General features: G+C 42.5%; 1 protein-coding gene across 16 annotated transcripts in view; it reads right to left on the bottom strand.

Annotated features, from left to right (window-relative positions):
- Positions 1–25,812, bottom strand: part of Cda5 (Chitin deacetylase-like 5) — a 196,226-nt gene that overhangs the window by 144,868 nt on the left and 25,546 nt on the right. For all 16 annotated transcript variants that reach the window (XM_071676456.1, XM_071676455.1, XM_071676454.1 and 13 more), the window contains exon 2: positions 20,616–20,694. In XM_071676456.1, coding sequence (XP_071532557.1) covers positions 20,616–20,655 — 40 coding nt within the window. In that variant the 5' untranslated portion in view covers positions 20,656–20,694. The remainder of the gene's footprint in view (positions 1–20,615; positions 20,695–25,812) is intronic.

The following is a 25,812-nucleotide window of genomic DNA, read 5'->3' as shown; positions in this document are numbered from 1 at the left end:
CCAGTACGGGTTTTCTATTGGGCTTTAGACATAGTGTTGAGACAGCATCAGCATCTGGTGTCTTAATGAGTAATGCAGTGTCATTACTCTCGTCAGTCATTGCCTAGCTGACGTACAGACTCTGGTATTACTCACCAGACTGTAATTATTACGAAAAAAAAGAGATGCAATTGTCAGGTAATGTAAAGCAATTTTAAAGGAGATCACTTTAAGTACACACAAGAACCTAAAGTTAGAGTTCCAGTGGCCTCCAGTCTTAACTGTAAAGGCTGGAGAGCCGAGGGTCACTGCTGGGTCATGGTGAGGACGAGGCGAGTGACAGATGGCAAGGACAGGGACCCGTCAGAGCCCACATGGGGGAGAGGGAGACCTCTTCCCTCACTAGCCGGAGCCACCATCACTGGCACACCTACAATCCACCTTGATGTTGGGGCAAGTTAGGGCTAGAGGAAGGGGTGGAGGGGATGGTTGAGATGGAGTTGGTCTTGACCTTCCTGGTGACCCTGGGACCCATCTGGACATCACCTCTGCTCGTGCGAGCCTTCGCCCATACACACCTGGCATCCAGCTGATGAAGGGGGGGGGGGGGGGGGGGCGCTGGCCCTGACCTACCCAAATGACCCTGGCACCCCATAGGTCTTGTAGTCTCTCCCTCACGTTATTCAAGACGTGACTAGTCATTTCAACGAGGTAATAGCGTTTAAAAGATAAAATTTCCGCTTAACACATTTTGTTTTTTAATGTAATTACTAAAGTGTATGATTTCTCCCCGAGGGATGATTATGTAAATTGTCAACTGATGAAATACGAGGACAAATGTCAGAGACTCAACGGGGCTTTCAACTTTCCCTGATTTCAGGTGTAGCATTGACACCTTATAAACTGACCCTAAAGTCATCACTTCAAACTAGTATCAAAAACTGACTCATCATTTTCTAGCCTTGTCGGGTCTTTTGTGGCCCTAATACCGTCACCAGTTCATCTGAGAACTCCAACTTCTCATCTTACAGAGACAAAGTGATGAAATAGCCATCCAAAGATAGCCCAATATTGAGCCAGAAACCCTTACTTAGTTAGTGAGTTTGCGCGACACATCCACGATGAAGAAAGAAAATATAATAATATTTAGCTCACCACAACCCTGCCACGATTCATCCAAAGGCCCCAGCTGCTACGATCTTACCTGAAACAAATAACACACAATGAGTAACTCAAGAAGACAACAGGGTTTTGATTGTCTTTTGATACAAATAGGACTTTATAAATGATAATCACATGAATGTAAGTATTGAAGATGACTCGAAAGAACAATCACGTCTATACACGTTGTTGTCTCAAAGCCAATAAGACATCCTTAGGGGAAAAGACGACGTAGTGGCAAGCGTGTGTAATGTGACTGTAACTCAGATCAGGCAGTGATGTACACCCTGGTCACTGTGATGTAAACACTGGATGACGATCTCTCTCTCTCTCTCTCTCTCTCTCTCTCTCTCTCTCTCTCTCTCTTGCGCTGACTAATCAGCCAACCATCCAGCCAGAGCTCAGCCAGCCAGCCAGCAACAAGGCAACTAGGGGCTCACCCAGCCAGCCAGCCAGGGCCCAGGCAGCCAGAACTCACCCACCAAGGCAGGCAGGGCTTAGATCACCTCTCCATATCGGTCCACCAGACTGGTTCTCTCTCTCAGAGGATCAGCATCCCTTTCTTAAAAGGGAACTCCTTTCTAAACCCCAGCACACCCACCCCTTTCTCAACCTCAGAGCACAAACCTCATTTGAACCCCAGCACAGCATTCATTTCTCAACCCCAGAATGTTTTTTTACTTTCTAATTTGTATTAACCGTTTCCCATTCATTTGCTTCCTTTACTTCGGCCTCCTATGCATATCTTTTCTTTATTTATTCTTTGTATATTCTACAATGAGTCTCATTAATTCATAGAACTATTATTTGTATCTTTTTTAACATGTTTTAAGTATAGCAAATCATTTTCCTGCAACGTATTGACATCAGCTGCAAAATAATAATGTGATGTGACTACAATGTGTGTGTGTGTGTGTGTGTGTGTGTGTGTGCACTACAGGTTAGTATCCATACTCGTATGGTGTCTTGGATAGAGCGTTGATGTGAACACTACTGTCTCGTACTGATGGGAGAGCAGCGCTCCTCGTGTAGAGGGCAGGCTCACGCGAACCACCAACTCAACAATTAAACCCTCGTTACAGGTCGTTTTGTCGTGGTGAGCGGGACGCCCACCCAGGCTCGTGACGAGGGTTCGAATCCACAGCCAGTCATTTTAGACTACAGGTTGGGGTTAGTCTCTGTAAATGAGTGTTGGACATAATTGTACACGTGTGAGTACATGTTTGTTCAGGAGCGAGCGAGGTAGCGAGGGAGGAGGTGTGTGATTACCAGTGGCGAAATCTTGCCCTTGGAAAGGGCCAGCGCGTAGCGCTTACCGCAAGTGCAGTTAGCGTCACCAATAACGAGACGTGTAACTTACATATCCAGTGTTACGTGTAAGCTGAGGAGGGCATGCGTTCCAAGATTAAATGCCAGAAATCCACATGTACTTAAAACAGGAAGAAAAGAAAGTTATCTGGGCTCAGAGAGAGGAACTTGAAAGCTACTGAAGTGCTGGCTCACTTCGCCGCAGTTTAGACGGTGCCCCTCGAACAGCGGTTGCTAATCACTCACTTCTCGATTGAATTACATAAATGATATAAAGATGAGAGAACCGGAGATGGGTGCAAGATGAACCACTAGTCAGAGATGAAAGGGTAATGAGATAATATTGTAGACTGAATGAGTCCATCTACGAGAGACGTATGTCCACTTGAAGCTATCTCTTTCTAAAGAGTGGAGGAACCACACGCAAAAGCATTATCATCACTAGAATCTAAAGATATTGATGAGCTTTGCTTATATCACTTTAAACTCAGATCACACCTTGATGAGCGGGACCTTGAGAGAACAAGTCATATGGCACGACCCTCACAATATGATCCTCGCCCACTCAATAAGCATGATACAAGTCACTGGTTTTAATGCTTTCTTCCCCCGCATACAAGGACGAATAAGCTTATTGTCATGTGAACGATCCTCGTGTTATTATAACAGGTTGCTCGTTCAGGAAATGGTCTCAAATGGAGGCATAAAAACTTGTACGATCTCAGTAACTGGAAAATAATGGGTTATTAGATAATGATAATCAGTATAATCCATAATTTACCTCTATCACATTAGGTCACGCTAGTTATGAGGAAATAAAGTACATGGGTGCAAGTCATGCCTGCAGAGGTGAAAATAATGATCGCAATATTGTTCAAGGGCTGACAAGAAGCGTTGATATACGCCCTTGATTGTGGCTGGGCGTAATGACGCGATCTGCCTGAATTCCTGTGGACATTCTATGACTCTCTTGAGCATATACCACACGAATTGACTCAGTGCCCCTGTAATATAGACCCACTCAGCCCTGGAGAAATGCTTCATCTGCTCGTTCATAATAAGCAGGACCACAGTGATGAAGGGCGGGGAGGGGGGGGGGGGTGGTCACCTTCCACCAGTGATAACACAGTAAGCCTTTGTATCTAGAATTTCCATAATTTCCCCATATATATGCGCGCGTTCTATTACCCGGTATCCATACGATTTTATCCGGGACGTTCTTGGGTTTTCACATCCGTCATAATTCTTCCCTCCTCTAGTTATAGCGAACACCTTCCTCGGGGGCGTCTGCGCCTCCTACCTCACCTCCAGCCGAAGGATCTAATAAGTGATTCCTAACCTAAGATATGGTGGTGGTCTAGACCGTGGCTGCCTCCACACGAGGAAATACCACACATGATTGAAGCTGTGGAGGTCAGACGAGTGTGGCTGGAACCCCCAACGCACGCCACCACCACCGCCACAGCCACCGCTCCACCTATCATGAATCCTACCACACACACACACACACACACACACACACACACAAGAACACAAGAATACAATCAAGCATTTACAAACGACGCAAATAGCCTTCCTTGGTATCATTCCTATATGCCTTATGATATGCCAAACATATAGTGGTATACAAAAATCCCAGCACACTCCTAATTACGGGCGTACAGACCCTTCTGTCTTGAAAAGCACACTAACTATTCGGAACGAGTCTGATCAAAGCTGAACTGAACCCTGTGTCTTATAGACGAAAACAGAGCCTAACACACGCCTGGTCGAGGTTGTGGAAAAAAAACATTTTGTCTCGATAGTTTGACTGAATCAGTACCGAAGCGCTTGTCTCGACTGCAAAGTCAGAGCTTGAAACAATGCTGACTGAAGCTGCACCGAAGCTTTTGTCTCAATTGGCAAAGACAAGAGCTTGAAACAATGAATCTGTACCGAATCTTTTGTCTCGACTGGCACAGTCAGAGGATAAGGCAAGGCTGATCGAAGCTGCATCAAGCATTGTCTCGACAGGTGGAGAAAGACGGTTCGTAACGGCTTCGACCAGGTGCGTAGCGGGGTTTCGAGACCTCAAGCATGTCACAGGGCCGTAACTGTACCGTCTGACGTTGTTGGAATAGTAAATCCACGACCTTCACTATCACTGAGGGAGGAAGTCTCAGAAATGGAACTATGTTAGGGAGAGACTATGGCACACCCTCCGACCTTACGACAGATTGTGGTGCACCCTCCATCATTACGACACACTATGGTACACCTTCCATCTTTACGATAAAATATGGTACACCCTAAAATAAGATCGGTTACAGATATACCCCAAAATAAGAAATTAAGAAAAGGTCATTTTCTCACTGAAGTATAATCCACAATTGACTGGAGGACTGATAACTGTAACTCCACTTCAGCAAGACATACAGTCTGCAGTCTGTTCAGACAGTCTGTTTAATCACAAAAACCGTTCTGTTAACAGCCACAACGGTGACTGAAGTGTGTGTCATTAAAAAGCACATTCTTAGCATCAGTCATAACAACTCCACGACCAGCAGCAGCAGCAGAACTAATAAGGATAATAATCGTAACAACATCTACGATAAAGATGACCCCAGCTGAAATTCTCTCTCTCACACAGACACACAGGAGCTCCAGCTAGATAAAAGAAAAATGTAACAGCTATAGCAGCAGCAGCTGCTGCAGTGATTGCGACAGCTGCACCACATAACAGCTACAGCAGCAGCAGCAGTGCTTGCGATAGCTGCACCACACAGCTGCAACAGATCTGCTTCGTTTCACCGTTGCTCCTGTGTGCTTGCGACAGCTGCACCACACAGCTGCAACAGATGTTTCGTTTCACCGTTGCTCGTTGCTGCAGATGTAGGATCAGGAATACAAGAATGAACATCGCAGCAAAAGGCAATAGCTGTGAACTTATAATCAACCAAGAGGAAAACGAATGTTAAAGAAACAGTAATCATGGTATGCATGAATGATAATACCATAGGCACGCACACCATACGCGTGAACTACAATGATATACGCATGACCAACAACACTACGCATGAACTGTAATACAATACGTATGGGTGATAATTATAAAAAAAAAAGGAGCCCTTAATCCCCCTTCATTTTCTAGCGGCAAAACCAGCAAAAGCGGCTCCCTCCTCCCCAAAAAAGAAGAATGAAGGCTTGTGAACATCAATACTGAAGACAAGAACAAGAACAGACAGAACAGAACACAGGAACACTCTAAAGCAGAGGAACATGAACAGTGAGACAAGAAAAGTATGTAACCACACTACATGTGAAGGTCGTGATGAATGGCCAAAAGGGTCGTTAGCGTCTGATCTCATAGCTTAAGAGGGTCGTTACAGTCTGACCTTAGAGCTTAGGGGGTTGTTACAGTCTGACCTCAGAACTTACAGGGTCGTTACAGTGTGACCTTACAAGTTAGTGAGCAGCAAAGGACGAGGATAATGGCCATACGAAAGGCTGTGAGGACTGCAAGATCTATGATGATGATAATGAGTAAAGGCGCCCTGATGATAATGATGGTCAGTAATGACCAGAAGACGTGATCATATGGTCATTATTGACACTCAAGAGATACTATAAGGATCATGATACTAATGGGCATTATTGATGACGATGATGGAAGGAATAATATGGTGAGGGGTGGAGATTATAATGGATTATGTGACGGTGAAGAAGGTGATGATAATTGGCATAAAGACGATGGGATTGATGACCATGCAGCCGTTAATGATCATCATGGTGAGGTGGAGGGGGTCCTCATCATCACAAACTCGTGAGATGTGACGTGAATCATGGAAGGCATTCATCATTATGAATACGTTCGCTGGGTTAGACGTCGCCTCCCCGATTTTAGGCGGAGAGAGAGAGAGAGAGAGAGAGAGAGAGAGAGAGAGAGAGAGAGAGAGAGAGAGAGAGAGAGAGAGAGAGAGAGAGACAATGATTTTTCTCAGAGTTGCAAAGGGCATTCAGGACCTTATAGTCTCCTAACGCTAGACAGGAGCCTGTGGCTAACCACTATCATCACGCGAAACATAAAACGCTGATTATTATCGCCTTGACGACACGCCTCGAACATTGCCCCGGTCAACGAAAGCGAAACTCCCTTCCTCTGAGCGTATACCTCACTCCTCTATAGGTCCTCTCACGTTATCTCTGCGCTGTACCAACATGATGCTATACCACCCCCAGAGAAAAAATCTGATAACGCTCTTAATGTAGATGTGCGGATGGGTCAAAACGCTCTCAGCACACAAGCCCAAAAGCAACCGGTTTGGCCATTGGTATTGTTACCAGCTTAAGGAGCAAAGAATTAATATCATTACTGTTTCTAACATCCTAAAATGTTATATAAGAAAAAAAAAAGAAAATTATATCCAACCTCCATCCATTTTCTTTCGCGTTCAAGGATAACGCTCCAGCACCGAGTAAGTGGAACGAAATTTCCAAACGTTCCCTTTGCCCTATTGGCAAGAACTCTCCATGTGAGTCAGTCCTTCAACCCAGCACCACCTCCTCATCCCTGCTCTCCTCCTCCTCCTCCTCCTCCCTCCCTCCCTCCCCCGGCATGGCTCTTCGCCAGCTGAAAGGGAAAGCTGCTGCTGGCCTGGCCTGGCCTGGCCTGCCCGAGCCACCCACCACCACCACTAGCCAGCCAAGCCAAGCCAGCCAGCTCAAACTGTACATTGTGTTCTCACACGGCTTGACGAGCTACCCCCTCGTATATCGTCTTCTCCCGTGACGCTGTGAGGTTAGCTGAACTCGTGTGATTCAGTCTGGTGAGCGTGGAGAATGATCAGGACGCTCGGCAAGGCGAGGCGAGAGAGAGAGAGAGAGAGAGAGAGAGAGAGAGAGAGAGAGAGAGAGAGAGAGAGAGAGAGAGAGAGAATAGATTATATTAGCTAATGATAAGGTTAAAACTATTATGCCCTGGCTGGGCAACACAATGCTGAACAACGGGTCACCTGCGAGGGTACAATTTTTACGGGTTTACCTAAAGAGTCAAACAAAATTTTAGCTTATCCTTTTTGGACTTTAGACTATGTTCTTTGCTTCACTTCCTGTATTATTTAAAATCAGGACAGACTTCATTAGAAACTTAACACTACAGACCAGAAATGTTCAGCAGACGCAAGTATATGTAATAACGTCGATGAAGTCTGTTATCACAGTCTCTGAGGTACATTCCACACATTCCTATGTAGCAAGATACATGGAGCATCATGACCAGCACATATGGATTATCTTAGAAAAAAAAAAAAGAAAAATGGTGTGCCTGACCAGGGGAAGTAAAAAGAACCATTTAAGGTCATGATGACGAGTTATATCCGGCTGAGACACTGATACTGATTGATCAGGCACTTGATCACATACGCCAGTAGTTGGCTTTGTGATTTAAGAGAACTCGAACCCTATCCAACCCAGGTGCAGCGCCATAGACAATCATGACTTCGGAAAACAACTTTTAGAAAAAAAAATAATGTATCCTCAGGTTTTCTTCGCAGGCGTCAGCTAAGCCAAACGACTTGTGGAACATCACTATCTTGTGTCTGGTTAAGGTAAATACTGTCAAGGTTTACCACTTCGTTTCCTCACACGAGTCTCTTCACCTCTCTTGAAAAAAAACTTGCCAAAATTTGACCCCTTGAGCGGTACGTGCGATAGATTTCCACACATACACCTTGGATGACAGTAAACAGTTAATCGAGTGTTCCTCAGATATATTCAATACAAGAATATCTTCAGACGTTTGTAAAATATATAAACAATTTATGATACTAAATGATGATAAACGAACAATAAATAAAAGGGGAGGAAGTGGGGTGCGCTAAGGCCGCCAAATTGCACCGTTCCCGCTGACTTGCAGAAATGACCATATGTTTCAAAAAATCATTTACGAATTCGTTAACGTTCGCGACGGCTAACAGCGTGAGAGAGAGAGAGAGAGAGAGAGAGAGAGAGAGAGAGAGAGAGAGAGAGAGAGAGAGAGAGAGAGAGAGAGAGAGAGAGATGCAGCAGCAGAGATGGGCAGCAGCAACAGCAGGAGCAGTGAGAGGCGGCAGCAGCAGCAGCAGAGAAGCAGAGGACATGAAATACAGATTAAACTAAAATGAAGGTTAGAAATAGAGAGTACCAAACAATGTTTGTGTCTGATACATGTAAGCTAACTCAGTATGATCCTTTATCTTCACCCTATCTTATCTTCCTTTCCAGGATTCCACCTGGGATATGATTGAGGCGAGTAGATCAAGGGAAGCCTCAGCTATCAACAAGGCCCTTGGCCAAGTGGCGTGGCAGCAGCAAGGATGGTAGAGGGAAGTCGAAGCGTCTCGCCACCTTGACGTTTCTCTTTGGTACTGTTCTAACTGCATATATGTATACCCACTCCAGGGCCATGGCGATCTGCCTTCGCAACGCCCCAGTGAGCATGAAAGCCACTGCAGTCACGAAACATGGCCCTCACAGTGTTCCAGACCCCAGGGAATACATTAGACACCAAGGAACCCTACTTCTTCAGTCTTACAGTTGGGTGAGGGACCCACTGCAACCTTGGAAACACTAATCGCAGAACTATACTGGGCGGAGAACCCACCAGGCCACAAAGCTTTCCCTTCTCCGTGCTCCAGCGAGACAAGAGACCTGTTAGAACCATGCGGTACTACCCTGTCTGTGCCGCGTAGGACATAGAATCTCCTACGGCGAAGAGAGGTATCCTTTCTGTCTCCTAGATGATAACAGACTCGACCTCAATAGACACAGTATGCGTAACGGTCCATTAGGTAAGGAGGAGTTTATACGCGCACGTAAGCCTACCTAATCAACGCTACGCGGAACATGTGAACGCCTGAGGATATAGACCACCGCCCAGTGAGCATTCCAAGAGAGAGGTCTGCTCCCTTCAACATTCTCATGATCAAGTAACCTGCTCTGGCTGGTATGCAAGGGCGACGGTTGATTTGAAGGAGGTTTAAGATGTATCTTTAAATGATCAACAGGGACAACAAGACGGAAGAGTAGATAAGATGACTGAGGAAGATGTTTGAGTTAGGCTACACATGCATTTTCTATGTTATAAACACGAATCCTTTGACATAGAAAAAACTTATATGAAGAAAAATATGAGATTCGTAATTTGGTACACGCTACAACACTTTGAACGCTGCATGATTTAAAAAGTTTTGTGTATTTAAGTGCAAATTTGGGTGCATTTAATGTGGATGTATGTCTAAATATACATCTGTGAATAAGTATTTTCCTCTCGAGATTAATCTCATATTATCATTTACACCCTCATCAATTTTATGTCTTTTTTACCGATAAAAGTGATAATTTCGTTGTTGATGCAGAGTCAAAACTGACTATACTTGGAAGGGTTCTACCCCTGAACAGCACCATTAAGAGCTACCTGATAAATATGGAATTTTTGATAAAAAAGATATTTTTTCCGTATATAATTCCACGTCAATTATATCAGTAACATATCTATGACTGATGATTCCATGGGTAGGCTACAGTGACTCTATATCTCGGAGAAGCAATGAATAGTGATCGTATTCCACATCAGACACATATGGCTAAGCCCATTGTCATTGTCTGGCCCTTCATCATCAGGAGAAAAAGAAAAAGCGGAAGAGGAAGTCACACGGTGGCCCGGACCATAAGAAGCTGTCAAAAACAGGTTACTGGACCAGCTTGTTACTTTCAAGGTGGAAGGGAAGTTAAGTCGACCGTTTCGGATTGAGGGGGATGTAATTTCTGGATCACTTCTTTAGAGGCATTGTGGTCACCGGAGGTGAGAGAGTGTGTGTGTGTGTGTGTGTGTGTGTGTGTGTGTGTGTGTCAGCTGGAAGGAGGTGTGGAGGGCAGCTTGCGGTGGGAGAATGTTGGAGGATACCTTACGTGGGGGAAGGAGAATGTGATGGAGGTGGTTATCATAAAAAAATGATGAAAATGGATATGACAAGGAAGCAATAGAAAACGAAGGAGGAGAGACAGAGGAAAAATCCTACAGGAGAGGGAAAAAGAAAACGGACGAGGGGAGGATGACGAGAGAATAACAGAGAAATGAGATGAAAAAATGAAGATGGGTGAGATGAAGAAAAAAGAGAGGAAAAGTAAAGGAATGAGACTTGGAAGAATAAAAGAAGAAAGAACAGGAGGAAACGAACTGACAGAACACAGATAAGTGATGTTTGAAAAAATCCACCAAAAGAACAAAAAATTACTATACTGAAAGTATTTGGCAATGTGTATGAGAACTTGCAATACAAAAATTTAAATAATTTTTGGGACAATTGATACGATGACAAACTGATGGATCACATTCTAACACTAGTCCAGAAAGACTGGAAATGAAAGCCACAAGATAACAGTAGAAATAAAAACATTATATCAGGTTAAAGAAACTAAAAGGTGCGACGAAGAAAAAAGGCAAAAATAAAACGAAACAAATACAGAGAAGATGGGAAAACAAATGTACAGCAGAAACAATGATGTGATAATAAGATCAACCAAAGCACAAGACAACACAAGGCACAAGATACACAGAGTCAAGAGGAGAAATTCTCTAAGTGTACCAAGAGAAAGAGGAAGAAAGTGTGTGGTCGGAACATCTTGTCACTGGGCCGAGGAAAACAGCAACAGATGGACATGTCGATAGTGTAGTCAGGAGAGGCACTAAACCTCCTGCCTCATGATGGGTGGTGGAGGCGGTGATGATGTCGGAGATGGTTGTGATGATGTTGGAAATGGTTGTGATGATGATGGTGGAGATTCTCCCACATAAAGCATGCCAAGTGGGGAGTCTAACATGGATCTATCTCGGAAGTTAGTCTTCAATATGGATCCTCAGACAGTAGGTCCTAGGGATACGAATCTTGGTAGATCATCGAACACAAGATACCCAGAGTAGTTAGCCTCGCATAATATTCTTCAGGTATCAAGTTCTAATCACTATTCCTCCTCCCAGTTAATACTCTGGTAGATAAGTCCAAGTTAGATCCACCGAAGTAGTGTACCTCCCATGAGTTAACTTCCAGACACTAAGTGCTACGTAAGAGTCCATAGGAGATCAGTGACAAGTGCAAGGATGTTGGAGGTGTGTGGCGCCTCCAGCACAGCCTCCTGCTACACATACAATGCACAGCAGGACAAGTGGGCTGCACCATCTCTGAGAGCAGCTTTCCCCTTGACGTCACTCATCCGCATAGCCAACATGAGATGCGATCTTTTGCGCCGGGTTTTGAGGAGAGAATCACACACACACACACACACACACACACACACACACACACACACCTGTAAACAGACGACTGACAACAAGCATCTCCAGTGATCTGTGATACAAAGCATGGCAAGTGATGGATTACCATACCTCTTAATGATATGAGACCGTAATGGTGACAGAAGTTTCTCAATCAACTTCATCCTAAATCCACTGGATAGATGTATCTCAATCCGTGGGAGCATTTATGTTTTACTGATGCAAGGCGCTGCCCATTGCCTGACCTTCATGGTAATGTTGCGTGGTGCCTGACTGGCTACTGAGACATATATGCCAGTTTGGGGAGCCATTCAAGGTACTTCCTGATCCCGTAATGAAAGCTTATCTGGTTCTGGTCTACAGTGAGGCTGGTATGAATCCAGTCATGTTCTCGCTACTCAGTCCTCCCGTTTTCTTTTTCTTTTTTGCATGAAGGGAAACCAGTCACTACACGAGGTGTTTTGAGGGTGGTTTCCGTGTGACGATGATGGTAAGGGTGAGATCATGACGCATAGGAAGATTTTTGTTCACATCTTAATGAATTTGGGTTTCGTGTAGTGGTTGCTAGACGCTACCTGAGGTGTGCTATATCACTGACTGATAACATTTTGGAAGGTGTCTTAAGCAGTTCTCTCGAATATTTTGTTCATGAACAATACGTACGTACTAGCTACTTGTTTTAGGAAGCTGTGCAATGTCTAATTACATGTTCAATAACGGGAAATGTGCAAGGATGTGAACATAAGTTATACGTAAAACTGTATCCTCAAAAGTGCTGATGCTAACTAGCTGGAGTAAACAGGTGAGAAAAATCCCATAGTTCTTGACCAACAAATATCACAGACAAAAATCACTTGTTTAAGTTTCTAATAGAAAATGTTGAAATCCATTTCAACGTAAGATTTATTCTTGATATTCAAGTCAGATATTCTGAGTCCTAAACACTTGTAAACCTCTGAAGACATGGCACACTGTATGAAGATCAATAAAAAGAAATGCGGCTTACGATTCTATCAAATTCATTACTGTACAATATTATCATGTCTCCTGGAAACGTTCCTCGCTATGTAGGTCAGTAGAAGGAAGGCCACGTTCTACACAAGACGACGTAAACAAGTGTGGCACCTGACGATTGAGGTGTGAGCCACGATCACCCACAGCTGGGGATATCAACCCACTTTCACGCCTGGTCCAGGCCCTCCGGAGACATAAGATTCTTCCACAACTACAGAAAGCTTTCTCTGGTCACTTGCTCGCTTTTATGTGAAGCGATAATTCAGGAGGAAGTGACTATATGTATATCCCATTTTCCTATCCTTGATGATTTGGGGTACAAATTTACAAATCAATGGTTTTTAAACTAGTCTTTGTAGAATATGATAAGTCATTACGTTGATTTTGATGTACAGCTTCCATGAATCCATTTGGACAATGTTGTACTTTTCAGGGCAACAGACTTGTGTTAGCACATGTTCTGACCCTGTGGTCTCTCATACCACAAACTGGACAGTTCTAGCCCCCAAGGAGCAACTCAAAGTGGCGAGTTCTGAATCCCAAGAGTAATTCGAACTAACGAGTACTGACACTCAGAAACAAATCGAAGTGGATGGTTCTGAACCCATTGAAACAACTCGAACCGGAGAGTTCTGAACCCTAAGAAGGATTCGACTACGAACCCTAAGAATGATTCGAGCAAACCCGAAGCAGCCCTGAACAATGAAGCAACAGCGTCTGGTCGACTAACGATAAAACCTTTACCGTAGATGTGACCCTTGTGGTCCCTCTATGGAATGGTAGCTGTTGCTCGCTCCCGACACACACGTTTGATGGGAAGGTGGAAAGTATGGTATGATAAGAGGTTTTCATGACCATCAGACACGTCTGTGTGGTAACAGGAGAGGTCTATACTCCAACATCACATATATGATGCGACTTTACATCATGGCTGTGTTGTCTGAAAAAACTTTTGGCATCAAGTACCTTGTGGATCGCTGACATGGCTCTTTTTTGCCATAGTCCAGGATGTTTCCCAACAGTTTTAATCCTTCATGTGACGAGGAATCTTTTATGGGAATGCGTCTACCCTTCCTCCAGCCAAATACCACCTTTCCAGTTTTTCCTTGTCCCCTGGAAACGCTACGACCTTCCCCATCTTCATCTTTCTTGCCTCAGTCAAGTCAAACAATCTCCTTTCACTCGTTGATCTTCCCTGACCTTGTTTCTGTTTCACAAAGCCTACGATGATTTCTCTCTTCATACCGTGTCTGTTTCCTGTTTCCTTACCCTTGATACTTGATTCTTTTCTGTTACTCCTTCTCATATCTATCCCTTTCTCTTACTCCCTCATATGTCAACAATTATTACCTTCCTTGTTATTGAAATCAATCACTCGGGGTATCACTATTCACATAACTCTAGATAATTCTACAAGAGAGGTATATAAACAGATATAGATAAGTAAATGCATAGATATCAAGATAGATAGACAGATAATTAAGTAGATAGATGGGTAAGAAGTGTACAGTAGAACCTACTAATATTAACACACTCGTACCTAACATACACCTAGTAGCTATGGGATGACAGAATAACTGGAAACCAAGATATTCAACGTAGTCTACTGCTCGAGGGAGCCTCTGCAATAAGTTGTCTACGAGTTCTGGAAGTTATTTACAGGTTGTGGAAGCTGTCTACAAGTTGTGGAAGCTATCTACGAGTTATGGAAGCTGTCTACGAGTTACGGAAGTTGTCTACAAGTTATGGAAGTTGTCTACGAGTTACGGAAGTTGTCTACCAGTTGTGGAAGTTGTCTACGAGTTACGGAAGTTGTCTACCAGTTGTGGAAGTTGTCTACGAGTTGTGGAAGTTGTCTAGAAGTTGTGGTTGAACGTGCTAGCCAAACTTGTGAATCTAATTAACTTTCCATTTATTTCAGCGTGTGAATCTGCGCGCAGCTCAAGCCATACGGTGCCCTACATAAGGCGGGAAAAGCTTGCTCAATTTTCCTTTCGTTAATCGACCACAGACGTAAATGTCTTCCTTCAAAAGACATTGTGAACGTATGAAATCAATGTCTGTAGTTCTCTATTGATTGCAGCTCTACAATTTTGTTCAATATTGGGAGAATTCAACTTGAAATTTGGGGGAAAATGTTCATGAACCTGCAATAATTGCTGCCGTCTGTTCGCGCCAGCTGACGTGGATGGTCAAGCGAGAATCTGTGTCAGCCAGTGTTGCCAACCGCGCCAACATAGCCTTCTACGAATCTCACTTTTATTTCTCCTTTCTCTGTCTATTCGCCCTCCTTCTGAATATACAAAACTCTAAGCGCTATTCATGTAGAAAACCCATATTACGAATATTGTAGATTTGAATTCTTGGTTTAGTTAGCGAAATGACTGCCTCCCGTGATCAGATATTGACCATGAAAGCATATGGCGAACGGCAATAGACCTTTCGATATATTCCGGTCCTGTGGTGGCCGGTTGGCTTGTCATATCCGAACACAGACATGGAACTCCTCATGTACAGTCCATGACGATGCACTTCCTGAATTTCTATTTCCCCCCCCAAGTTCCTTATAGCCAGAGTTATCATTTTACAAGTTTCTAAACACTTTTTTTTTTTTTTTTGGAGTTAGGAAAAAACAATGAGCCAGATAATCCAGTTTAGAAAATCTTAACCTGGATGTTTGTGTTGATGAGAACCATCAAAGAAATTCAGGAGCGTCTGACGATGATCTCCGAACGATGTATATTGTCAAGTGCTCAGAAGGTTCGATGAGTATCTTCAAGCGATGTATATATATTGTCAAGTGCTCGGAAGGTTCGATGAGTATCTTCAAGCGATGTATATATATTGTCAAGTGCTCGGAGGGTTCAGTAACTATCTGCGAGCGATGTATATAGTCAAGCGTTCCGAGGGCTCAGTGACTATCTTCGAGCGATGTATATAGTCAAGTGCTCGGAGGGTTCAGTGACTATCTACGAGCGATGTATATAGTTAAGCATTCTGAGGGCTCAGTGGTTATCTTCAAGCGATGTATATGGTTAAGTTCCTCAAAACTATACTTAAAATATACTTATGAATCAAACATTGACCAAACATCTTTAATGTGTTACTCCAGTTTGCTTGATCAATATCCACTAGGAATACATAACACAGAAGATTTATACACAAGCTCTGTCTACCAGTCGATGGCAAGCACCACTATAGTTCAAGCTGCTGTTAAATCACCTAATAAAAGTCGTTCTCCTTCCCGCATTTTAGTCCTGGTGTTTACGTTCGAGTCTGAAACAATAGTCATGACAACACTGATACAAAGGGGGTTTCAAGAGCTTGCTTAAAGGGATATTCGTCAGCGTATCTGTCCTTTTGGATCACCTCAGAACCCGTGCAGACCACTGTATGCTCCAGTGTTGCTGGTAGCCTTTGCCTAACGCCATCATACATAAAGGGATTGAATATCTTACAGTGATAATGAAACTTGTCCAGATTCCTCGCGACTAATGATGTTTTTTTGTTTTGGCTGATAGACGCATTTATCGAAAAAGACTTACGAGTCTTTGTGTCACTTATGAGACTTTCCCATTTCAAAGACTTCGTTTTAGATAAGACTGAGAGAAGAGAAAAATGATCAAGCTTTCCACTCGCTGCATTTAAAACAATAATAGAAATTAAAGTATTTATAAAGTACGACAAATATTCAACTTCTGAATCATCCCATAAAATGTTAACCTAAAATGGCATGAATTTCCAATAGAACTCCATAAGGTCAAAGAAAAGTAAGACAACAAAGAAAGATGATGAAATCGTTCCATCAGTCACTGAAAAGTGGGGTCCCCTAGATCCATATTTCCAACCACGATTTCGTAAAAGGAATTCTCAAGTCATTCTCAGCCTTGTGTCCTTCTTGCTCGCAGTTCTTCCTCGTCTGATTCCATCACTCATGCGTTTGTGTGTGTGTGTGTGTGTGTGTGTGTGTGTGTGTGTGTGTGTGTGTGTGTGTGTGTGTACCGTTTGTGCCTGTGTCATTTTTTTTTTTTTGTCTATCTGGTTGTTTGTCTATAATTTTGCTTTGCATTTTTTGTAGACACATTCATGAGTGAGAGTGAGTGCGTGAGTGCCTGGTGAGAGAGAGCTGTGGTCGTCACTCTAAACCCCACCCCACCTCCCTCCCCTCAACCCAAACCTCCAGTTATACTTTTTACCAGGAGACATAATTGTCTCTTTCCTTTTCGTTGGCTGCAGTTTCCTTTGTGATTCTCGCGTGAAGGTATATTTCAGAAATACAGAATAATTAGAGATCTATAAATGAATGATTTAAACTGCCATCCTATTGTATTTGGCTCATATCTATCTTAATCAAAATAAGAATTAATATATATATATATATATATATATATATATATATATATATATATATATATATATATATATATGTGTGTGTGTGTGTGTGTGTGTGTGTGTATCTGTGAGGGAATGATTGATGGCTACATTTCGTCACTTGCCTCATCCATGTACCGAAACTACATATTCTGCCATTACTCTCTTCTTACAGTCGCTCCACCTAAACACCATTCACCCACACACCTCAGCCCACACCCTGACAACCAGCCCCATCCAGAGCTAAGTCATCATATACTAAAATATGTAGAAATGTAAAAGAGAGAAAAGGGTGTTATGCTAGAAGGTGGATGGTTGGCACTTATGTTGGCAGTTGAAGTAGGAAAAGGAGGTGTGGAAGACTGAGTGACGATGGTCAGGTCAAGATGTTGGGGGTCAGAGGGGAAGGGGTAACCATGGGAAGTAGAGAACGTGGCAGTACTAAGTAGTTAAGGGGTTAGCATGGAACGGTTTACGGTGTTACCAATGGAAATCATAGGTTATCTGACTGAAGGAAATGATAATAACACCATATTATGGTAATCTAAACCACAATGAACGAACGGTACATACGATGAAAAGAGATACAACAACGAACTGAGAACGTAGATGACATAAGTGAATATACGTTGTGAAAGACAGTGACTCCACGGTTGCGCATGACGCAATATCAGGGTTGGGTCAGCCATGAAGGGAAGCACAGGGACCAGCTAGAGCACAGAGGAAGATGAGGAGAGGGACAAAGAGAGGTGAAGAAGAAAGGGAGTGGGAGTGAAAAGGGAAAAAAAATGAAGAAGAAAAGAAGAGGAAATTGGGCGGAAAAGAACTGTAGGATGGATTGGGTGGAAAAGAACTTTAGGATGGGACAAAGAACGGGAATGAATATAGAAGAGATGAAGGAAAGAGATGGAGTACAGAAGGATAATGATTGAAGAAGAGAGATAAAGGAGGAGAAGAGGGTTAAGAAGGCCAGTAAATGGTAATGAGAGAGAAGAGAGATGTGGTCTAGGGAGTTGGGGGTTGGGACGGATGGGGGGGAGGGAGGAGGAGGAGGCAGCAGCAGCAGTTGTGATGCAACAGACCGCAGTGTCAGAGATCATTGTGTCGACGACCTAGCGTTACAACACTCAAGATTTTGCTCTCTAAGCTGCCACGGACGAGGCCAGCTCATCAGGGACTTTTATCGCTCACGTTTGTATGGGGCCTGAGCACCACTCCCTGGCCCCGAATGGTGTCAGGCCTTGTTTCTTAACGCACGGGAGTGTGCGTAAAAATTTCATATACGATAGAGAGCTGATTAAATGGTCCTATATACTTGATATTCAGTAATTTCAGAGAGTCTTTGCTCACAGTACGTCGGAATACTATCTCCATACATGAGCTTGAGCGTTAGAGGATAAAAGATCATTAGTATTAAATACCAAAATTGTAAAAAGGCAAATAAGAGGAGTGCTCTCACGACGGCCTAAAAGTTCCGAACCTGATTCATAGACCAGTTATTCTCACAGTGGAATATTCAAATGTCAGCCATCCCACTGGAGGTAGGAACACTGCTGGGGTGAAGCCACTCTGGACGAGGCTTGGTCATCGTCAGTGGGCGAAATGAATAAAGTCATCCAGGAGGCTTCACAGCCCAGAAGAGCCCACCTTACCCTGCTACTGTATGAAATATAGCCTTGAAGCTAACAAAAGCCCCACACAAGAGGTTCCTGAGGCTGCACACACACACACACACACACACACACACACACACACACACACACACACACCTGACACACACCTGACATCAGGTATTCACCTCCCACCCACCATCACACACGATTCCTTGACTGTGTTGACGGGCCAAGGATCGCATCATTACACCTGAAAACACCGGAAAGACTCCATTGTCTCGTTACGTCAACAATCGGAACCGTATCGCTCGGAGTTTACAGGATACACACTATACCCAATGACAACACATGTCGTAACTCATCGATCAAGCGACCGTGGAGACCAGGGTCAGGTCTTGGGCGGGAAGTGATGACCTTGGAGTACCAATACAACGCAATAAAAAAAAGAAGTACACGCACAATCACACGGATTTTTACGCATGCGTGCGGAGACTCTTACAAATTTCAACACATAGATACGGATGAAAACAATAACACACACACACACACATATATATATATATATATATATATATATATATATATATATATATATATATATATATATATATATATATGCTAAGATTTCATTTGCAAAAAATTTCAGCCATTACATAGATAATCCGCCTAAGTTAAGTCATCTGTATTTCGTTTGGATATAAATACGAGGATAAGATGTATGACAGATTAACAAAAGGCAACTTTGAGGTGACGCTCGCTGCAAATATCAGGCATTACACTGAAGAAAAGAACAATGGAATTAAGTAATATGAAATTTCTTAACATTCGCAGACATTTAAGGCAATTGAGTGTGAACGCAACGTTAGGAACCTGGTATATAGTGTTCAAAATATACCATGAAACTTATGATGGTCTTTGGGTTACTGAGTTATCATAGCCCCATTATTTAGCTGCTTGTCTGGTCGACATGGGGTAGCGTTTCGGTGAAAGTATGTATTGTCTGACACTTTAGAAAATATCAAGTCAAGAGCAGGTAGGAGTTGAGGGGAAACCCGACAAACCACTGCAATAGCTGATGGTCATATAAATTTGGTTTATGTGCACTCAGAATTGATTTGTGATAACAATAAATTTGGAGGCTTTTAAATCTGAAATGATTAAACTATAAAAGCATCAAAATACCTACCCAGCTGTTTCGTAAGTAAATTGTTACTTCAGAAATATGGAAACGATGATTACCATCAACTTAACGCGAGGACAATAAGACGTACGTTGAGTTCATTCCATCGACAAATAAAAGTTGCTATAAATAAAATCATAAGAGATCATTTGCCCTTAACGTGTGGTTTTCAGGGGACTAATGACCCATGACTGTGTCACTTAGCCTCCTTTACGAGTGTCATAACCCATGAATAATGCATCAAATTGCTTCCCTGACGTGTATAACACGTAACGTATGATTAAGTGACTATTTGTCGTCATACAACAACGACAGTTACAATGGCATAACACAGATACTGCCACACCATCGCGAAATCAGCGGAAGTCTTGAAATTGTAAAGTTGTTAGATAATCTTCAGAGTCTGACGTATTACCTTCTCTTTCAATAATTTTCTAATGACGTAGTCATTTTTTTTAAAGGGAAGTTTGGTTATGTGATGAGGCTTGTATGTGTGTAGACCAGCTTATCGTACAGAGATGTTATGAAAGAACTATATTACAACAGATTCTTCACTGACTTGTTGATGCATGTGAAAATACTTGATGAATTACACTTAGGCAGATACTTATAAACCGACAAAAGTATAGATATGTCTATGGACATGCGTAGACACACACACACACACACACACACACACACACAAAGAGGGTGTACTCACCTAATAAGGACAGGAGGAGTAATTTGGTTGTCCAGCCCATCTTGGCGCGAGTCGTCTGCTGTTCCTGTACAAGCGGTCGCTGTGAGGGAAAGAAAAACATTCCAGTTTAGAAAACCGTACTTCTGTACTCCCGCCACCAGCTCCCTATCTGCACAAATGTTTCAATTATCAAATGTTTCAATTAACAAATTAGACACATATGTACATACATACAGGATAAGTCTTTTTTTTAAATGAATAATCATACGCTTTTTAAAAGTTGTAGGTTTCTATCCATGATAAACACAAATATGTTGCAATGAGGTAAAGATACACGAGACGTGTGTGTATATATATATATACATATATATATATATATATATATATATATATATATATATATATATATATATATATATATGGATATATATATATATATATATATATATATATATATATATATATATATATATATATATGGATATATATATATATATATATATATATATATATATATATATATATATATATATATATATATATATATATATATATATGAAAAAATGCAGATACTTAGATTTCTTGTTAACAGTGCGTGAGATCATTATTGTATCAAAATACAAAAGAACAACTTCTTTATTGTTGGTTACAGGACGGCAATTGAACCTCTCTGAAAAAAAAGAAATCGCAAACCTCCGTTTTCTTTATCTAAAACCAAAGGAATTTCAACAAAGCTGTCATCGTCATATGACGTCCTTCACAAATCTCTAAGTCAACACGCAGGTTTAGTTTTAACAACGTCATCATAAAACCCCAAATTTCCTAAGGGGAAGAAAAAAAAGACGAGCGTAATAATGGAAGTTTAAAGCAGTTGAGCGTGCTGAGGTTTCGTCATTGGGCGAGGGTGCGACAGTTAGTGTGGCGCTCACGGGTTGCAATAGTTACCCCTAAAATAACTCTGTCCTCAGGCCACTCGACCTAGTTTTCTTTTGTTGCATTCTTCCCCCCGCGCACACGTAGGACCATCCTCTCTCACTACATAAGGAGTAATGATTATCTTTGTATCTGGGGGAAAAATACACTTTAATGTTATCAAGTTTGTATTCAAGACTACTGGAATTAAATAGAGCTAAGAATAAACCGTTTTCTTTTCCGTCATTTTTACGGTAACTGTATCATTTACTGTGATTTTGCGGTTGGTTGTCTCATGTCTTACGCTGCGTTGTTGATATGAAGCAGACAATGTTTTCTCATAACAAAGACAATCAGGGAATTTCCTTTTAACGAAATTATTGGGTCGAATCACGGTTTCATAATTACTTACTCAATCTCTTTTCATTTATGAGAAAAGGAGTTCGAATCAATTGTAATGAAAAGAATATAGTACGTGGTTTAGTTGACGGGTATGGAGGGCAATATATCTTAACATACGTAGGTTGTATAGTAATCAAGTTAACAGATGAATTACATTTACGTTAGTTAGGCTTTAGGTAAGTGGGTTGGTGATTAGTTTTGCGGATGGTTAGGTGAAGGAGTGGGTAGGTGGGTTCATCGGTTGTTAGGTGGGCTGATGGTGGTTAGGTGGGATATTGATGGTCATGAGGGCTAGGAGTTGCGTGGACTGGTACTTTAAGGGGGACTGTTGTGATGTAGGCTGCTGGAAACAAGATCGTCTGATCCAGTCATCACCTGCATACCGTCCAGCCCACAGTCACGTCTAGCATGTTACTCCCCCACACAATCATTTCACATTAAAACCCTGGCACAATGCTCGGTGACATGGCTGTTATTAGCCTCAAACATCGGAGTTAACCATTGTATTACCCATGCGTTCCATCCGCTGATGCATGAAAGTGACTTAGACTGATATATAGTTCAAGTACAGACAAGACCTTGGTACCCACCACAGTGTATCCAAATCTAACATGGATATATTGGAAAAAATAAGACACCAAAGGAATGTAAAAAAAAAAGAATTACTTTTGCGTTAAAAGTGATGAACAAATAACTCTAACAATGGAAAAGATATATGAAACTGCACACACATATGCACTGAAATACCAATGTGATCCTAAGGCAGTATAGTATGTAAGACTGCATACATGTAATGTAATACGATGATGATCCTATGATAGTATTAAAGCTATCGTTCACATCATAGAGTAGCTGAGTAGGTAGACTTGTCGTACCATTATGCTAAGTCGCTGGTGGGTGTAGTCACAACATGTCTGCCACAGGCGTGTTGGGTGCTGTGCTCTCTCTCTCTCTCTCTCACTATACCATTCAACTTTCTTAATGATGTTATCATGAGGTTATCATGACGCTATCGTTAGTCTTGTCGTGAGTTCCATACCTGATTTTTGCGATTCTTATCATCGTAGGTGTTGTTTTGAGCAATCTTATCAGCAGTTATCTGTTATATCATGATGATCTTATCTTGCCACATGATAACCATCGTCAGATATAGTGATAACCATAGTCATTGTCATGGGCTAGTGTGATGCAATTGCAGTCGGTTTCAAGTTGGCATGATTGGAGGAAGTTCGCGTAATGACGTACAATTTCCTACAATTCGGCAATTAGTCTTCAATCCCATGGCCCACGGCAACCACCCGTTGAGTGGTTGCCGTCTGGTTTGACCCCGCCCTACCTCTCCCGTTGGAGGGTGACTCTCTCTCTCTCTCTCTCTCTCTCTCTCTCTCTCTCTCTCTCTCTCTCTCTCTCTATCTATCTATCTATATATATAATCATCAGAGTCTACGACTGTTTCAGGAGACACGTTCACAAACATCTAGTAGAATATTCTACACCACTGTTACAAATACTAACTAGGAGAGACTCGATCAACTTCATGAACATTTGTGATAAATTAACATACAATCAAATTGCTATCAACTGGATCTGAACCATGCGTTCGAAAGCCACCCAATTTGACAAAAACAAGGAATTCGAACTCCTGTTCCTCGGTCGATTTTCTTGTGATTTCTAGACGTAAAATGGAGAAAAAGATGTGGGTGAGGGTCTGTTTCTGGCTACTGCCGTGATCTCTGGCGACACACACTAAGCGTGAGGCGAAGAGGAACCAGGTAATGGTCCTCCCTTAATTAACCTTACACCTGCCCGCGCTAACCATCATGATGTAGTTTGCGACGAGAGTTTGACGCATCTGATGTCGTTTTTTGACTATTTACTGATCGGTTGAAGTGTATGTAAGAAACAGATAGACACGCGTGTACACACACACACACACACACACACACACACACACACACACACACACACACATACATCACAGAGTATGTCAAAACTACAGTAGCTATCGGTTCGCTAAGGAAGTCGGTCAATGGTTGTTACATCACGTAATTCATGGGTAGCGGTGCGAGCAGTGTGCCAGCCATATCTCCTACGATCACCCGGTACTCCACCTGCCAACACCCCCATGCAGACGTGGCTGGTATGAATAAAAGGAATACCTGAGCAAGGTCGAGCGTCGGTCAAAGTGATGACTTAGTTACGTAGATGTTTTTGTTTACAAATGTCCCCAAGAATGGAAAAGACGAGTCTAAGGAATGATAACTTTGCCAATATACTTTTTATATCGTTGTATGTAGATTTTATATCGTTGTATGTCGATTTTTTTTCTTTCTTTTTACTTAGAAACGTTTGATATCGACGACTGTCACTCTGAAGTCATATTGCATTTCGTTTGCTTTGATGCGACGTCGGTGTACAGCTATTTTCAGTGACGGAGAAATGTTCCCTCCTCTCTCTCTCTCTCTCTCTCTCTCTCTCTCTCTCTCTCTCTCTCTCCCCGTCCTCCATAGACGATGACGCACTTACCACAGGCGTCCGCGCTTGCGCATGCTCGCCGCCGTTAACTTGAAAGCACGACCGAGTTTTTATGATAATGTGGCTGTACAGTTAAGTGTTAGTGGCTAAGCTACAAAGATTAGACCCGAAGATCTGCTTTGGTCTCTTGTTCGGTGAGTTATTTTCATCTGGTCTTCAAAAAAGTAGGGGGACTTTGGCAAAGGACTGCATGCTGTAAATAACTTTTTTTTCTATCAAAATGAACTGGGGTAAATGTCAGATTCGCTTTTAGACTCAGAGCCGATCAGGTTTTTAGAGTCAGAAGTTGGGAGTTGCAGGAGTTTACTACCCTTTGAATGATACTCAGAACTAATTTACGATTTTCTTAAACATCTTTGTTTGATGGTCAGTCGTGTCGAAGGAGTTACCGTACCGAGCGAGCTTTCGAAATTTATTGAATAAAGAAAAACTAGATTATTGATAAGGTCTTTTTTTTTCTCTCTTTTTTACTTTGCTTTGTCTAAGGTGTTCTTGGGGCGGCTCGTATCAATAGACGCAGCAACGAGTGGCTTACTCGTCTCCGTGGTACAGGAGAGCACCAAGTGTCTGGCGCAGGTTACCATATCCAGTAAGGGGTCGGTGTCACGCATCTTGTGGGTGACATCACATACGGATACCGTAGACGGTCTGGCGACCTCGAAGGCCAAGACTGATCGTCACGGAGGAACCACATCCATCACGGCTAGTCGTGGTAGTGGTGATGGTGGTGGCGGTGTGGAGGAGGGGTCGTCGGGTGGTGGAATGAGAGGTGTTACCATAAACCACACACACACACACACACACACACACACCTTCCAACCCTAATCATCACAATGCTTACTGAAATATGTCTATCGATCTTCACAATGGTTCCGGCCTAGATATATATATATATATATATATATATATATATATATATATATATATATATATATAGTTACTGCAGTTATCTTGAAGAATCCTATAGTCTGTCACAGTTGCTGGTATAGGAAAGAGCTACAGCCACGCCACTGTGGCGGAAAGCCCTACTTGCTACCATCATGTTTTTGTCGCCCTAATGGTACTTTATTCACCATTCTAGGTACGTCTGCTGATAGTTTTGACAATCAATACTCCGGCCTTCGTACTAATCTTCCTACCTACGCATCTCCCAATCTTCCTACCTACGCACCTCCCAATCTTCCTACCTATGCACCTTCCAATTTTTCTACATACGCACTTCCCAATTTCCCTACCTACATATCTCCCAATCTTTCTACCTACGCACCTCCCACTCTTCCTACCGACACACCTCCTCTTCTACCAACACCTACTCCTCAAAACTCCTACAGTAAATATCCCCCAGTGGACCATATTGCCTGTGGCTCGT

The sequence above is a fragment of the Panulirus ornatus genome, chromosome 23 (assembly GCF_036320965.1).
Source record: "Panulirus ornatus isolate Po-2019 chromosome 23, ASM3632096v1, whole genome shotgun sequence".
NCBI lineage: Eukaryota > Metazoa > Arthropoda > Malacostraca > Decapoda > Palinuridae > Panulirus > Panulirus ornatus.
Note: the sequence above shows the minus strand (reverse complement) of the source record. Positions and strands in the feature narration are given on the sequence as shown.